General features: G+C 32.4%; 1 protein-coding gene and 1 pseudogene across 1 annotated transcript in view; one reads left to right on the forward strand and one right to left on the reverse strand.

The window, feature by feature from the left end:
- Nucleotides 1-13270, forward strand: part of NDFIP2 (Nedd4 family interacting protein 2) — a 62322-nt gene extending 49052 nt beyond the window's left edge. Inside the window, exons 5-8 of the mRNA XM_011355479.2 lie at nt 954-1078; nt 5885-5951; nt 8574-8679; nt 10044-13270. Of these exons, the coding sequence (XP_011353781.1) occupies nt 954-1078; nt 5885-5951; nt 8574-8677 (296 nt within the window). The 3' untranslated portion in view covers nt 8678-8679; nt 10044-13270. The remainder of the gene's footprint in view (nt 1-953; nt 1079-5884; nt 5952-8573; nt 8680-10043) is intronic.
- Nucleotides 2639-2757, reverse strand: LOC111736693 (annotated as a pseudogene).
- Nucleotides 13271-15994: the final 2724 nt, after the last annotated feature.

The raw sequence follows: 15994 nt of genomic DNA on the forward strand, positions 1-15994 counted from the left end.
TGGTTTCATCTACAAGTAATAGAAAACCCTTACTCAACTGTTTTAAATAATTAGGAGATTATCTCACAAGATAGGCAGTGCTTGGATGTGTAGTACAAAGGCACAGAAAGTATCAGTGTGGTGGCTCTGCTTTTCTTCACTCTCCCGCACTTGGAGAGGTGGTTTCATACTCAGGCTGATAGCAAGATCCCTGCAGCAGTTCTAGGTCTCATGTTCAAACATCTAGTGGAAAGGGCGAGGGCCATTTCTTCTTTTCTTTTTACATAGAAGTGGGCAATAGTATAATAAATCTACATTTATCCATCACCCAGCTTCAACAGATCAATTTAGAGCCACTGTTACTTGCTGTGTTTTTAAGAACCAGGAAATGTTTTTCGGAAGTCCTATTAAAAAAAAAAAATTGTTGGCAGGGAGTTTTGGCCTCTTGTGATTTTCCCAGATGACTTGGGACCCACCTTTTGGGGCTAAGTGCAGGGTCCAGCCTTCCCCGGAGAGTCTGGGAAGGGATAAAACAAGGTTTTGTTAGGAGGAAGAAGAGGCAATGAAGATATCTGCTCTTGGAACCTGATTTTATAATTTATTTGGCTCATCTTTAATATTGGCTGATTAGTTGGCTATTGCTTAGGCTGAGCTTCTTGGGTGGGATCACATGGGAGCTACATTGTGACCTGGTTTTTATCTGGTTTAAAAATGTTTCATCCATTGGTGATAAACTTTAAGGAATTTATTGCTATTGATCCAACTGACAAGAAACCAAGCTTACCCATCTGTTGATGTATAGTAAATAACATGCAAAAGGTAAAACACAGTCTGTAAAGAAGGTTTAATTGGTACAGAATTAAAAGAAAGGGGACTGCTATTTCCATTGAACAGTGAAGTATTGTTAATATCAAGTCTCTCTTAATTTGTTTCCAAAGTATGGGTTTTAAAAGAACTGTTTCTATTGCTTTTAGTGGCATTTATTTTCAACTGGCTTGGATTTTGCTTATCCTTCTGTATCACCAATACCATAGCCGGAAGGTATGGTGCCATCTGTGGATTTGGCCTTTCATTGATCAAATGGATCCTTATTGTCAGGGTGAGTGTCTTGATAATAACCTCTGTCACTTTTATCTCTAAAAATATATGAAATTCCCTGTGTGGTTCATAACTGTTCATTTTATGCATATAAATTCAATTATTTTGAGACTTATACCTTCTAGACTTAACTATTATAGTGATCTCTGTGGTGTGAATGTTTATAACTGTGTTTATGATAGCCTGTTAATATAGTAGTCCCCTCTTATCTACAGTTTTGATTTCCTGCTGTTTCAGTTACCTGTGGTCAGCCACAGTCCAAAAATATTAAGTGGAAAATTCCAGATATTTTGAGAGAGAGAGACCATATTCACCTAACTCTTAGTACAGTCTATGGTAATTGTTATACAGGATATTGTTATAATTGTTATATTTATTATTGTTGTTAATCTTACTATGTCTAATTTGCAAATTAAACTTTATCATAGGTATGTATGTATGGGAAAAACGTATGTGGAGTTCAGTACTGCTTGTGGTTTCAGGGTCTTGGAAACATAACCCTCGCAGATAAGGGAGGACTACTGTGTGTACATGGAAAGAGCTTTGAAAGCAGAAAAAAATTAAGTTTGAATCTCATCTTTTTTATATCACTATTCTAACTTTAAGTTTTTAAATTGTTCTGAGCATTAGTTTCTTCATAATAGGCTGATAATAGCTGCCTTTCAAGAATTTTGTGAGGTATGGAAATAATATAATTGAAGTATCTTGCCAAGTTGCTGCACAAATATACATGCTCAGTAACTCGTGGCTACCACTATTGTGACATGGTACAGGCATGCCTAAAATCAGTTAAAACAAAAATTTCTATTGGTTAGTAAAATTATCATGGACTTAAATATCTCCTCATTCTCTCTCTTTTTTTCATAACATTAAGAGATCAAAAGTAAAGTATAGGTCTTTCAAGTGGCTATCAGAACTCAGTGTCTTCCCTTCTTATGTTCTTTCTAAGCCTTCTCATTTTCCTGCTGTTTTTGGAAATCACCCTCTGTGTACCTCTTATGTACAAGATAGTGCGTAGGGAGACAACAAGGATTAAGTCCTTTTCTTTCTCGTATCTCAACAACTCTTCTAGTCCAACATAGTTCTCTGTAATAGTTGCATAGACAGTACTATTGTTAGCATAACCTTTCCCAGTTCTTCACCTTTGCTTCTTGAAGGCTGCTTTTGACTTCTTTTTACAGTTTTATTTTTAGTTTCTTTAGGATAAGGCCTAGGAGAATGTTCAAAAGTGGCTTTATTTACTGTTTCATAATTTTTTTTAAAAGTTACCCATATATTTAAGTGCTAATATACATTTAATAAAATATATATTTCTATAAATCATATTTATTTAAACATTGATTTCTAATTGAATGAGTCACATCCTCCTGTGATTGTCAGTAGAATCACATAGCTGATATGTCAACTGCTCTTAAGTACTTCAGACACTTGTGTACTTACATTACCAAATTGATTAAAATAGTGCCTGTTATAAAAACATGTATTTTTTTAGGCGAGGCAACCCTTGGTTGACCTCAATGACCTTGTCAGCTTACAATTCCTTATTTTTTATTTTTTTTTACGCCTACAGCACTTGGTCTTCCTAAGTGGTCTCCCATCCAAGTACTAACCAGGCCCGACCTTGCTTAGCTTTCGAGATCAGACAGGATCGGGCTTGTTCAGGGTGGCATGGCCGTAGACCAAAAATATTTTAAACTGTGAATTTAATGTGTTTCTTCATTATTTTTAAACTTATTTATTCACTTCCCAGGCAGGGTTCAGTAATCTTATCTGACTCCCTCTGTTAAAACCAGATCATAGGTTTTTGGTTATTAATCAGTTGATTCTTGGTTAAGACCTATGGATTGGCTTCTTCTGAAATGATTAAAACTTGAGCCATTGTAATAATTGCCCCCTGGCAGATTTGAGTTCTAATTTCATTTTTAAAAAATGTAAAATGGGTTACCATCATGAGCATTAGAACCGAACCCTAGGTTATATTATCTAGCAATCAACTCCAGTTAATGTGATAAGATGGGGAACTTTATAACTAGAACTTAAAGAGTTCCTGAAAGTTTTGTAAAGTATGTACTTGCATCAAGTTTGATCACCAGGACTATTTAGTTTCCCTTTAAAATATCTTTACTGAGTTAAGGTTAATATTATACCAGTAGTATTTATTGAGAATTGATGTAAGAAAAGGAATTTTTAAAACCGTTTGTATAAAATAATAATAGCTGCCATTCACTGAGTACTTTATTATGTTCCAGGCATAATTTGTTACAAACACTAAATTCTTTAACCCTATCTGTATCAGTGATGCTGGTGACAATCCAACCATTTATTGATGATTAAACTAAGAATAAAAAGAGTCTAATAACTTGCTTAATGTCCTGCAGTTTCTATGTGGGCTGGATTTAGCTTGGTCTCAATTCAGTGCCTGTTCTCCTAATTCTGTACTGCCTCTGTACTTTGACTTTTATTATAATGCACCAAGCAATAAATTTTCCTTGGAAGTCAGTGCTAAGAGAAAGGTTTTCTCCTAAAAGCCTGGTGTTTCCTTTTATTAGACAATAAGTAATGTGTAAATCATACTGCTGCTTTCCTTTTCATTTCTGAGTTGTCATTAACTTCAGATTTAGTGTAAATATCTTTAGCCCAAGATTCTGATGTTTTTTTGGTGTGTGTGTAAGTAAGGCTTTTGATGTTTTTATTGTTTCTTTAAATATGTATATGTGTTTTATTAAAAACAAGTTTTTTTTTAAAGTAAACAGAATGTAAACAATAAAACACTGGATTATATTAATAAAATAAAATCGGATAAATTCTTGTTGGTTAATTTATTTTTTACAATTTGATTTCTGCTGCCTGTGATTGGCCAGTCAACATAACTTATTTATTTATTTTAAGAAACAGCAATTGGTCTCAGCCATATGATTTTTAGTATTTTACAGCATTTTTGATAACTTAATAATGAGCCCAAAAGCTCATTATTTTTTTTACATAGTGAGTCTTTCTCTTTGACTTTGAGGTGAAGGTAATGATATTCTTCACTTGGGAGTAAATAAAGAATAGCTTTAGTTAAATAACTTGGGTGATGAATGACATTGTTCTAATTTTCTGGTTGCCTCTTGCCACTTAAGACTATATATTAAATATATTTTGAAATTAGAAAGTTAAAAATGTATTGCTTTGGTTCTTTATTTCTTGTCCTTATAGTTTCTAAAACCTAATTGAAAACTTTCTATTTCTAATTATTAATCACTTGATTAAAAATAATGTAGTGCAATCCTACTTTACAAGTTATATTTTCCCAATTTTCTAGTTCTCCGTTCATTGTACATTTTAAAGGTGTCAGTGAATGGGGGATTTGCATCTTTAATGGTATTAGGAATTTTTTAAACTTTGAAATTTCTAAAACTCTGAGCCTGAGAATTTAGATCATGATTCATTTACAAATTGTAAATACTTCCTGTGAAAATACTTAAAAGCTTTAAAAAACAGTTAGATAATCTTTAGTATCTATCTTTCCTCAATAGTGACATTACTTATAATTTTTAAGCATTTTTGTTACTACCAAAAGTATAGGATTTTAAGCTTTTATGGAAATTGCCAATGAATAGTTGGAAATAATGACCTATAAAGTTGGAAATAGATACTTTTAATTAATTTCAGTTTGGAAGACAAATCTATACTGAACAAAATCATTTTTAGTTAAATCAGATTCAGTTTGGAGACCAATGGAAATAGTAGATAAAACAAGCTAATTTTTAGTAGTTTTAGAATAGATTATAATAAACACTTTTGAAAACAATTATTTGATGCATCATTAGATGCTAAAGAGTAATAGCCAAAGTAACTGAAGAAAATTAGGTTGATATTTTAAAAAAAAACTTTAAAAATGATTAATGGTTACCAGAGGAAAGTGGGGGTGAGGGGAAGTAAAGAGGGGTAAAAGGGGTCAACTATGGGTGGTGAACACACAATGCAATATATATATGACATACTTTTGGGTTGTAACTTAAAATTTACTGGATTTTGTTGATCAGTGTCACCCCAATAATTTTATAAAAAAATATAATAAATCATAATGACTAGAATCTAATCATAGAAAAGTACCTTTGTCCAATATTATCAAACCCTGTCTCTATCTATGCCTGTTTATATTCTTATTTCACAGAGAATATGAAACTGCCTACCATGGCCACTAATAGGAACTGTTGAAATGCCACTTCAAGGTTCATTTAGCTGTTCTCAGCTCACTGTTAGGAACTGAATGCTGGAGCAACTAGTTTGAAAATAAAAAGACTCTAATGAGCTGGGGGTCTTTATGTGCCTGGTATTCTTGGCAGTGATTAACAGTAGGGGGTGTACAGAAGGTCAAAAGCTCTTCTTTTTAGAGGTCAGCAGAACATCCCCATCTGATAAGATTAAACTAATGTGGCTTTTGGTGTTAATATCTGAAGCAGCGGGTTGCTGTAGTGTATTTGGGATGGTAGTCATGGCTTTGAGAGATTATGAAAAAAGAACTGACGTGGACTTTTTAATGAGAAAATGTTGGATTCAGATATATAGCTTTTACCTTTTTTTCCTCACAAGCAGTTTGAAACTAATTTTTGTTTCTAAAATACTTTGCATATGTTTGTTTGCCATGTTTTTTTAATCAAATAATTATATATATGTCATTGTTTTTTCTTGTTTTTCTTTTTGTGCTATTTTTAAGTGCTAAGAGATTACTTAAAGTAAATCATTCTGAAACTGAGGCTAATCTATGATTTTCAAATTAGGTACATAAATATGATTAATATGTTTATTTTTTACTCCATAGTTTTCTGACTATTTTACTGGATATTTTAATGGACAATATTGGCTTTGGTGGATATTTCTTGTACTTGGTAAGCCTATTCTCAGTGCATTTCACTTTGATTAGTTTGCATTTAGTTTTATTTTTGATATTTCCTAAAATTGTAAGTTATAAATTGTGTTACAACTTATGTGGAAATAATTATTCTGTAAAATTTCATATCCAAACACATATCATTTCAGCTGTTCGCGTAATTCTACATAATACTACAGATTTCTTAGATTTAAAATACAGAGCTATTCAATTTAAAGAATACAGATTGAATGACAGTTGAACACTATAAAACCTGAAAATACTAACATGATTGAAAAATAATTGTCTTCAGTTTTATCTTGGAAAATATACGTACGTAATTTCTTTTAATGATCTTAGAAAATGTTGACAGGAAGATAGTTAAATGTGAATGTTCTATCCATTTTCTTATTTTTGGATCACTGAAACATTCTTTATACTTTTGAAATTTGCCCTGCATTAATCATTAATCAGCCAGAGAGACATAAGGAAAGGCTTCATGCCTAATAATCACTGTACTTTTCTTAAAAGTTATCTTCTTATAAAGCATGCCGTGTTATTCAAATTGATAAATTTTATGGATTTCTATTTTTTGTTCCCTTGTGTTTTTCATTTTAGATGTATGATAATTAAGTTAATCTTAAAAATTACATTTACCTTTAACGCACATTTCAAATTTATTTACTGACATGAAGGACACATTTTATTTCTATATAGAATTTTAAAGCCTACATTTCTTTAGTAAAATTAATTGTACTAGAAAATAATGGCATTTCAGTAGGTGGCAGTCTTCTCCTTGAGTTGTTATTTTCGTCCTGCTATTGGATGTGTAGGATTTTGTGGGACACAAATTCTTAGTGGTCATTTAAGGTCACTAGAGATCTGGATTCTTTCTTTAATAAAAATAGTAAAATTATTCTAGTGTTGTGATTTTTGGGGGGAGTTAAGACATACGGAGGTTAGCCAGATTTTATATTGTTATTTGTATTCTGACTACCTGAATTCTGTGCTTTTTATTGAGATTCTTACTTAAAAGTGAAAGAACGTATAAAGTCTGTTTAGGTATTTAAGCATATTAAATGAGTATATTTGCTTATATATTATTAAGGGATTGAGGATCTTAGGAAGATAACAGAGTGGGACAGAGAGGAATGCAGAGGACAAGTGCAATTTCTACATTAGAGCCATAATCGAACATTTAGGGCAACGTGAAAATTTAATCCATGAGCAGAATGTTGAAAACATTGTAGAACTCAGAAGCAGTAGCTACTGAGTGATTGGTTTCTAGGTATGAATTGGTTTATTTTAGAAAATACCCGAGGAGAACAAAATGTGTCTTAGAAACAATAGCTTCATAGACAAAAGAGGCGATTTCACAAATAATTTTAGTTTGCACTTTTCATTAATACTTTTACATTTGGATCACAATCCCATTATCTTTGAACAGCATCTGGAAAGACGTGGTGGAATTCAGAGTGGGAGTCACAAACGGAAGTAGTTAAGGTCTGGGAAGCAGATGGGATCAGATTCAGCTGAAATTTATAATACTTATTTAAGTCATCGTATATATCTTCTGTCTTTATTATAAACATGCTTCTTTTTTTTAGTACTTTGATTACTCGGAGTTGGGGGTACAAATTTAGTTTGAGACTTTACATTTTAAATTGACAAACTCTTCTTCCTTGTAAAAGAAAAGTTACCTGCATAGGGATCTTCTGTTTTTGTCCCCTGCAGTTACCTGATTAAAAATTTACTGGGGTTAATAAATGTTTCCCTTAGAATTATATGCTTAAGTATATCAAAAATTTAATTCTATTAATGGTACTGCTTTTTATACTTAGTTAATATTTTCCATCTGAAGCTTTGAAGCATTTCACAGGCATTGTTTTATTAATTATTAGATACCTGTGATGTAAGTGGTTATTATTTAAAAGTACTGTTTTTACAGAGAAGAATGCTGAGATAGATATAACTCAGTTCCTTTAAGAAATTACTAGAGTGGCTACTTCTCAAGTCTTTCCTGATTTTTATCTTAATTTTTATTGTAAATTAGTCTTTTGCTTTTACTTGAAAATAAGAACTAATAATTAAAATTTTTTACATAATGCACATATCTTCACATACAGATTTCACTGATGACAGACACTTGATATATTTATTGCTAGTCAGGCTTATTGGTTTTACCCCACAGTTGTTAGCATTAACATACACATTTTCTCTCTTGAATACTTTATATAAGTAAATATGCCTTAATTTGCTTAGTAGCTATATTAATAGAAAATTTTGGTAAAATGGGATTTCTATGAGTTGAATCAGTTAAGTGCATTAGGTAACTTTACTATCATTTTTTAAATGTATTTTTGTGTAATTCTGGATTTTCATGGCTGGATTTGCTTTACTTTAATTTCTACTTCAGATATCCTTAGGCTTAATAAATCGAAAGACTTTTTAGGTGGCAGTAAGTTCTGTTTCCTCATGATGGAGTTATCATTATAGTGCAAAATGTACTATGGAATGAATGGAATTCTATAGATAAAATTTCTTAATCCAAGAGGATCTTGTTTATAATTGTCTATTTTAGATATATCATGCCCCCTTTCTGTATAAGAAAATAATATCTCTATTATTTTAACCTTCTTAGGCCTGCTTCTTTTCTTCAGAGGATTTGTTAATTATCTAAAAGTCAGAAACATGTCTGAAAGTATGGCAGCTGCTCATAGAACAAGATATTTCTTCTTATTATAGAGGTAAGAAATATTAATGTATTAACTGTTTATTCCCTTTATGTATTAAAATTTACCAGATGCATGTTAAATGCTTGATGTATACTCATGTTATTTACTCAGATTTAGCACACTTAATATTGTTAACAATCAGCCTATTGAAATTTAATAAAGTGAACTTTTAAAGATCACATAGATTTTTAAAATTGAATTTCATAAATTTTAATTTTTAAAATGTATAATGAGTAAACTGAAACTTTGACCACAGTATATTTATGAAGTAACTACCAGCAAAAAATTTGAAGACATGAAAAAATATGATAAAGCATTTACACACAAGGGATGGGCATTTTGCATGAAACAATGTGAAATCCACTTCGACATCTGGTGAAAAGAACAAAAAAATTCTGTGATTGAAAAGCAGTTTGCCATGCATTGATCTTAACAAACTAGATCAAGGAAAGAAAGTTTTGTGAAAAAAATAGGAGCTCTGTTATTGTTTTCTTAACATGTGCCAGTTTGTACTAACAATGAAGGCTACAGCTTGCGTAAATAATAATTAAAGAAATCAGCAAAGGTCTTACTAGGTATCCAGTGAGTTTCTGGAGGCCATGTAGATAGTGAGAGCATTTATTTATTGTGGAGGTAGTGATATTTTTACATAAAGAGACCTCATCTCTACTTTCTACCCTGTTTTTGAAAGCAAGTACCATACAATTCATATCTATAAATGATTTGAACTTTTAAAGTATTTGAACTGCTTAAACAAACGGTCTGCTAAAACACTTAATTTCTGGATTTATCCACAAGTACAAAGCTTTTCAAGGTTGTTGTATACTAAGTTTTCTTTTTATACATAAATTATATGGTTTGTGATTTGGTTGCTTAAATTTTATTTTTAACTTATATGAATTTTACATAAGCTAACAGTTTATTTCTACTGTAGAGTACAATGAATACAATTGTATTTCTGGATCATATTATAGTATATTATAGTTTAAAATGTTCCATTAAGATCTCCCCGCAAAGATGTCCCATTTTCTCTTTAATGAGTAAAATGTCTTTGCATGCAGTGACATTAAGAGTTTGTCAGTTTTAACTGTATGATAAAAGTCAAAGTAATTATACTAATTTAAATGATTTTCTGTGGGTAGTCAGTATGATTATCTTGTTTGCATTTTCAAGAGTCTAAAATATAATGTAAATGTCTTTAGATGGTCTCCTATAGAAGCTTTAAACTTGGGAATATATTCTGATATAGGCTATTCTGTCATCTTTATAAAAAAATTACATACTTGGTATACTTTGTAAATTGGGGTTTTATAGTATTATCATTTATATAACTGCAACTTAATACATTTTAAGACTAAATCTTTCTTTGTTCCTAGATTTGCATCAACCATACATTCCTTTCTTATGCCAATGTGAAATTCCAGATCATCTGTAAACCTACAACTTTAATAGGATATAGAAGACCACTAATAACAGAAGACACATTAGTCAAGAAAAGATAGAGCTCTCAAATTGAATGGCAGGGTGGTTTATGCCTAATAGCCATTTCTGTTCATTCTCTTAAATATTTATATTTCATTTGTTTTGCACATTTGCATATGTGCGCATTTAAAAGATTTGCATACACTTGAAAGAAACCATAAAGTTGTAGCAGTGAAGTCCAGTCACATTTGGTTAATCAGTGATATAATTGAAAGAGTTAAGTGATAAACAACAGTCTTCCAGCATGTAAATGCCATTGACTTCTGACCTGAAGTTTAATATAATAAAAAATGAAATTAACCATGTCAAATGCTTTAGTTTCTGGTTGTTAGATTCATCTGGTAACTCTATACATGAAACATCCTTTGTTAGGTATAAAGATTTTTTGAAATTTGCAGTGCTGATTTTTAGAAAGGCTTTGTCAGAGTTTTGAATATGATTTTACATCATTAGCAAAGCTCTTTCTGTAAATAACCATGCATAAGTTACTTTCCACATTTTTTTCTTAGAAATTGTCTCTAGATATCTTTTTAGTAATTTTAAATTAAGTGAACTTAATATATAGAGAAAATTTGGATGTTAAAGATAGTTTCTTTTAGGGCAAATTATAAGAAAATATGGGTATTTTACATGTTCTTTATAAGAAAAAAAAATTGTTTAAGGGACATGCCAGTTTTAGGGATTATCAAATGAGAAGCTTGGCTTTTTAGCATTGCCCGTCTTAGAGATTCTTACAGGAAGAGATTGTATTAGATATTATATTTATTTCATTTAAGACATTTTTGAAAACTAATTTTTTGACTAAGATGTCCTCATTTGCATTTGTCTTTTAAAAAGCCAATAAAAGTATCTTTCAGTATCATTTTAATAACTTTTAGATGTTTAGTTTGTTAAATTTAGCAAATAAAAACTTGTACTTTAATAGCTTCTTGCTTTATGATTGTAGGATTAACTTGTAAAAATCATATCTTGAATTGAGAAATGTATCTGTGGAATATAGGGATGTGGGGTGTATATGTGTATTGCGAGAGTGTCTGTATGTGATCATTATTACAACTGGAATCTACATTCACAAGCTACTACATTTTGCAAATCATTTTATGTCTCATCTGTTTTTCTTTTCAGTTATATCTTTGCTCTTGAAAGCCAACATTCAAAATGATGGGAATTATTTCATCTTTAAACTTAGAAATCATTTAATACAGCTAAATAGAACATAAAATTGATTGTTTATTATTAGACACTGACTACTACTAAAAGATACATCTAAAACTATTCAGGGACATTTTTCCATTTCTGAAAAAATAAAATCTATTATGTTTTACAACATCTTTTGTATTTATCTGTATTTTCTTGTTTATTTCATTGTCTTTAATAAATAAAACATGCAGTTTTATGTTTGCTAATTGAGCCTCCTATTTTTTATTTCCCTTCACTGAGCCTCCTCTCCTGCAGAAAATTTTTATTGTTGATTTAAGTACCTAATGTTACACCCCTTGAAGTAACACAATACCATGGGGTAAATAAAACAATACTTAATTTAGTTGCCTGATTTGGAAATTAATTACAATTAGAATGTACTTATAAGAAATATAAACTCATGCCGAATCTCCTCTTTATCTCATTAATTTTCTATAGACCTATACTTTGTTCTTTTAATAATTTTCAAATGAAATTAAGCTATGATGCATGCTAATTTAAAAATATTAGATCAGGCATTACATTCAATTTAGTAAAAGTTTATTTTAGTTTTTGTGGTATTCATCCTTGATTTCCAAATATGGATATGTCACTTTTGATCCAACATCGCAACTTCACTTGTTGTTTTGATTTTTGTTCCCCCAGGTCTATAAGATTCAAGTGTGCATGTTACCTAATCCTCTATAATTTGTACAGTTCAGTGGTAGCCTTAAATCTCATCCGAGCAGGGGAATTGGAATATTATTTTTAAAAACTTAACATCCCCTTTCAAATTTATCAAATTCTGCATATTTCCCTTCATTTTCTGTGAGTGTGGATAGAACAGCTGCTGGGATGTTTTGGGGACACTTAACCACTTTGCACTCTGCCTTAGAGATTGAAAATCAAAACCCTTCTTGGGGTGTCTAAATTTTTGAATGAATGTGAACTTGGGCTTGGAAATTAATGAAAATAAGTTACTTCTGTTATATTTGAATAAGCTAGTTGTGGCCAGGATTATTCATTTTTATGTATTTATGAAATAAACTAAAAATATATTTTTCTGTGTTAAGGATATGTTTTAGAAATCTAAAAGTAAAGTCAAATCCTGTTACACTCAGTAAAAATGAAAATCTGTTTATTAGGAAAAATACTAATCTCCATAGCCTTTTATTTCGAGCTTATATGCAATATCTCACGCCTTCGAGATTGTTCGTGAATTTTAACCTGTTAAAACAATAATCACTAACATTTCTTATAACAGGAAAAGTGAAGTCCAAAATGTTTAATTGGAGAAAAATTTAGGATTCCTTAATTTATTTTTCATCTGGTCCGTACTGTCCCCCAAAGCACAAAAGTAATGATATTGCATTTGATACTGTATTTAACTAGAGTGACAGATATCCTGATCTTGCTCAGAACAGTCCTGGTTATTCCCATTTTCTCAGCTTAAATAGGGCTTCTTCCTTTCAAAAGTGTTAAAATTTAGAGGACAGATTATATGATTACCATATGTGTAACTGTGTACTGGACTGAGAAGTGACTGCCTAAACCTCCTGCCCTTTGAGGAAGGAACTGCGGTATTAGGGCAGGGGCCAATTATTGTCACAGTCTTTCCTAGCCAACCATTTGTTAGGTTTGTAGAATATGCATAGTATCTTCTTTTTTTAATAGAAATTGTTGTATTTGAATGATTCCAGCTTATGGTAAATAGTAAACAATGAGCTTTATATTTTCAAACTGCTGTTAAATGTTATTTTAATAATGTTATTCTTCAAATAGTCATATGAAATATCAGTGTATTATTTTTTAAAACCTCATTCTTGATAAAGTTCAACTGTTAGATGATATCGTGCCATATAGTATTATAGGAATGTCCTTGCCCATATATAAAACATGCTGATGTGTTTTACTTGTTAATAAAGTTCTATAGATGTGAAAATGTGAGCTTGTGATGCATCCTTTTGAAAATCAGTTTAAGATCCACAGTATATAATCACTACCTTGCCTCACGTGTTCATATGGCAGACCTTTCAAGATCTGAGATGAAAATAACTGGTGTGAAATTAGGTTGGATAGCGACTAAAACAAAAGTTTGCCCAAAGCGCAGAAGAAATTTAGAGGGAAGCTTCTGCCCTCAGAATATGAAAAGTGGCAAATAACCTTGTTGGAAAGCATGAACTCTTCAGAGGTACAATGTATTTATACACGTGTGCATAAATGCATTGCGTGGAAATATATTTATTCCTTTTGCATCAACAAGTTAGTTTCTCAGCCATCTGAATTCTTCCATAATGGTTTGGTTTGGCTATAGAATCTATGGAATTTGGGCTCCAAAATTTTAATTCCCATCTTATTCAGAGATAAGACCTAAAGACTCTTAATCATTAGTAAATACTGGTGACATCTCATCCTAATAAAATAATAGATGGTGATCGAATAAGTGTGAAGTATCACTTCCTAAATCCAGATTTTAAAAATGTGCAGACTGAAAAACATGTAGCATCAGTTCATTGAGAGTTATGAACTTTTAAAAGACATCTGAATCTTATATCTCCCTAATCCTTTTGGATCTCCTGGGATGAATTCCTGATGGAATGATTATTAGGACCTCTCTAGCTGTGATTGTTACTTAATATGTTGCATTATAATCAACTGAGTTTGGAGTGGGGATGGGGTCGGGGGCGGGATTAACACTCTGGCTTCAATTTCCAGAAGTTCCAGTGCAATATATCTGCCCCGTGACAGCACATTTCCTTCCCATAGTTCGAAGTTCTGGAATTTGAGTCTCAGTAGTACGTACCAGTAGTGATTCCTTTCTCATCTTCCATATCTAGCTCCTGGTATACAGGTGATAGAAAGTTACAAGCGTTGGTATCAGTGTATCAGTCAGACTTACAAAGAAAGGAAAGGCAGGTAAAGTAGATCTTAAAGAGTTGATGAACATTTATTGAGTTCTTGCTTTGTGACTTCTCTTAAATGAGAGTCATTCTGGTTTTCATGCCTTTATACATGAAACATGGCTCTGTAGGGCAGTTTGTGTTCCTTGTGGCAGAATGGAATTGTTTGTGCCGAGAAGGCAGTTTCTTTCTCTGTAATCCAGTAAAGCAAGCAGAATTGGATTATCATGTAGCTGATTTGTCTTACCTGAAAAAATAGAATTTCTTCCCACTAGCATGTTCCCTTCTCTATCCTTAAGGAACCTATAGATTATAGAGAGGCAGCTTTTTGTAACAGAAAGACTGGGTTTTGGAGCCAGACTAACACTGGATTCAAATATAAACTCTCATGCAAGCTCAGGCAATTTGCTTAACCAAAGTCTCAGTTTCCTTACCTGTTTTTTGGGAAGCAAAATATGTACCTGAGGATTAGGTGAGATTTACGCAAAAGAAAAAGTTAGGCATTATTACATCTTTGCTCGGTGTGTTTCCTGACCAGGCTGCCTGTTAGCGTGAGCAAATGCCTTCAGGACTTGGAATAAGCCCATGCCTGATGTGGGCATTGTATCTGCCAGCCCCTTTGAGAAGCATGATTATAATAGGATCATGTTGACCTAGCGTTGGCTCCTTATATCTTCTCCGCAGCAAGAGGAATTAAAGCAGAAGTTGTTTAGATGACAATGGATATTAAGGGACATGATCACACAAAGAGAGGAAGGGAGTTGCCTGTTTACTGAGCAATAAAGCACTCCAGCTGGTAGGAAGAGAGAAGCTCGCACAGGTCTCTCTTGGCCTGGAGGCCAGTCGTTCAGTTTCACTGTGAGATAATGAGATGATTGGTAACTTATTGCTTTTACTCAGGGAGCCAGTACACTGAAATCCTGGTTGGGAAGTGATCAGAAAATAAGTTGGTGGGCAGGTGGTTTCTAATTCTAGGATAAATTGCATCACCAGCTTTCTCCTATAATCATGGATTCTTAATCCTGGGTTTATTTTCAGAAATGTCTATTACTGTGAAAGGGAAATACTTAGATGGGAGTTAAGTCCCCTAAACTCTCCCCTGATCATAATTCTGGTCAATTAAATATTTCTGAGTGCCTGTTTATAGTTCTTAAAGGATGATGCTCTTGCCTCCCCATGAAATCCCTCTCCTACCCTATTTCCACGTTTTTCAAAAAGAGCTTAAACACCGTGTCTTTGGAGAGGCCTTTCTCTCTTATCCTCATACTCTGATTCTGGTCCTTCTGGTTCCCTTAGCCCTGTGCATTATTCCTATCAAGGCAGTTATGATACTGCACTGTCATTATTCATTTTTGTTTATTATCCTCAGTGGCAGATACTATATCTTACTCCACTTTGCATGCCTTCCCAACACCTAGCACGGAACTGGAAAAATCGAATGAACGAGTGTGATGGATGGATTGGTGCTAGTGCCAGGCTCTGTGTGCGTAAAATGCATTCTGCCCTTTCACTCAGAGTCTAATGGAGGAAGGTTTATAAATGGGGAAATAAACTAGTGTGATATAGGAATAAAAATCATGGGTCCAAGCAACTGAACTTTGAGAGAATCAGGGCACCCTTTTACTACAGAGGTGACGTTAGAACTAGATCTTAAAAGAAACATGCAAATACGTTTAAACTTTTCATACTTCGCCCTCTCTTGCATGATGCTCTCCTTCCGTGATCCTCCTCAGAAGGAAGTAATTGTCTTTCCTATTCTCATCACT

Source organism: Pteropus vampyrus, unplaced genomic scaffold, assembly GCF_000151845.1.
Source record: "Pteropus vampyrus isolate Shadow unplaced genomic scaffold, Pvam_2.0 Scaffold21, whole genome shotgun sequence".
Taxonomy (NCBI): domain Eukaryota; kingdom Metazoa; phylum Chordata; class Mammalia; order Chiroptera; family Pteropodidae; genus Pteropus; species Pteropus vampyrus.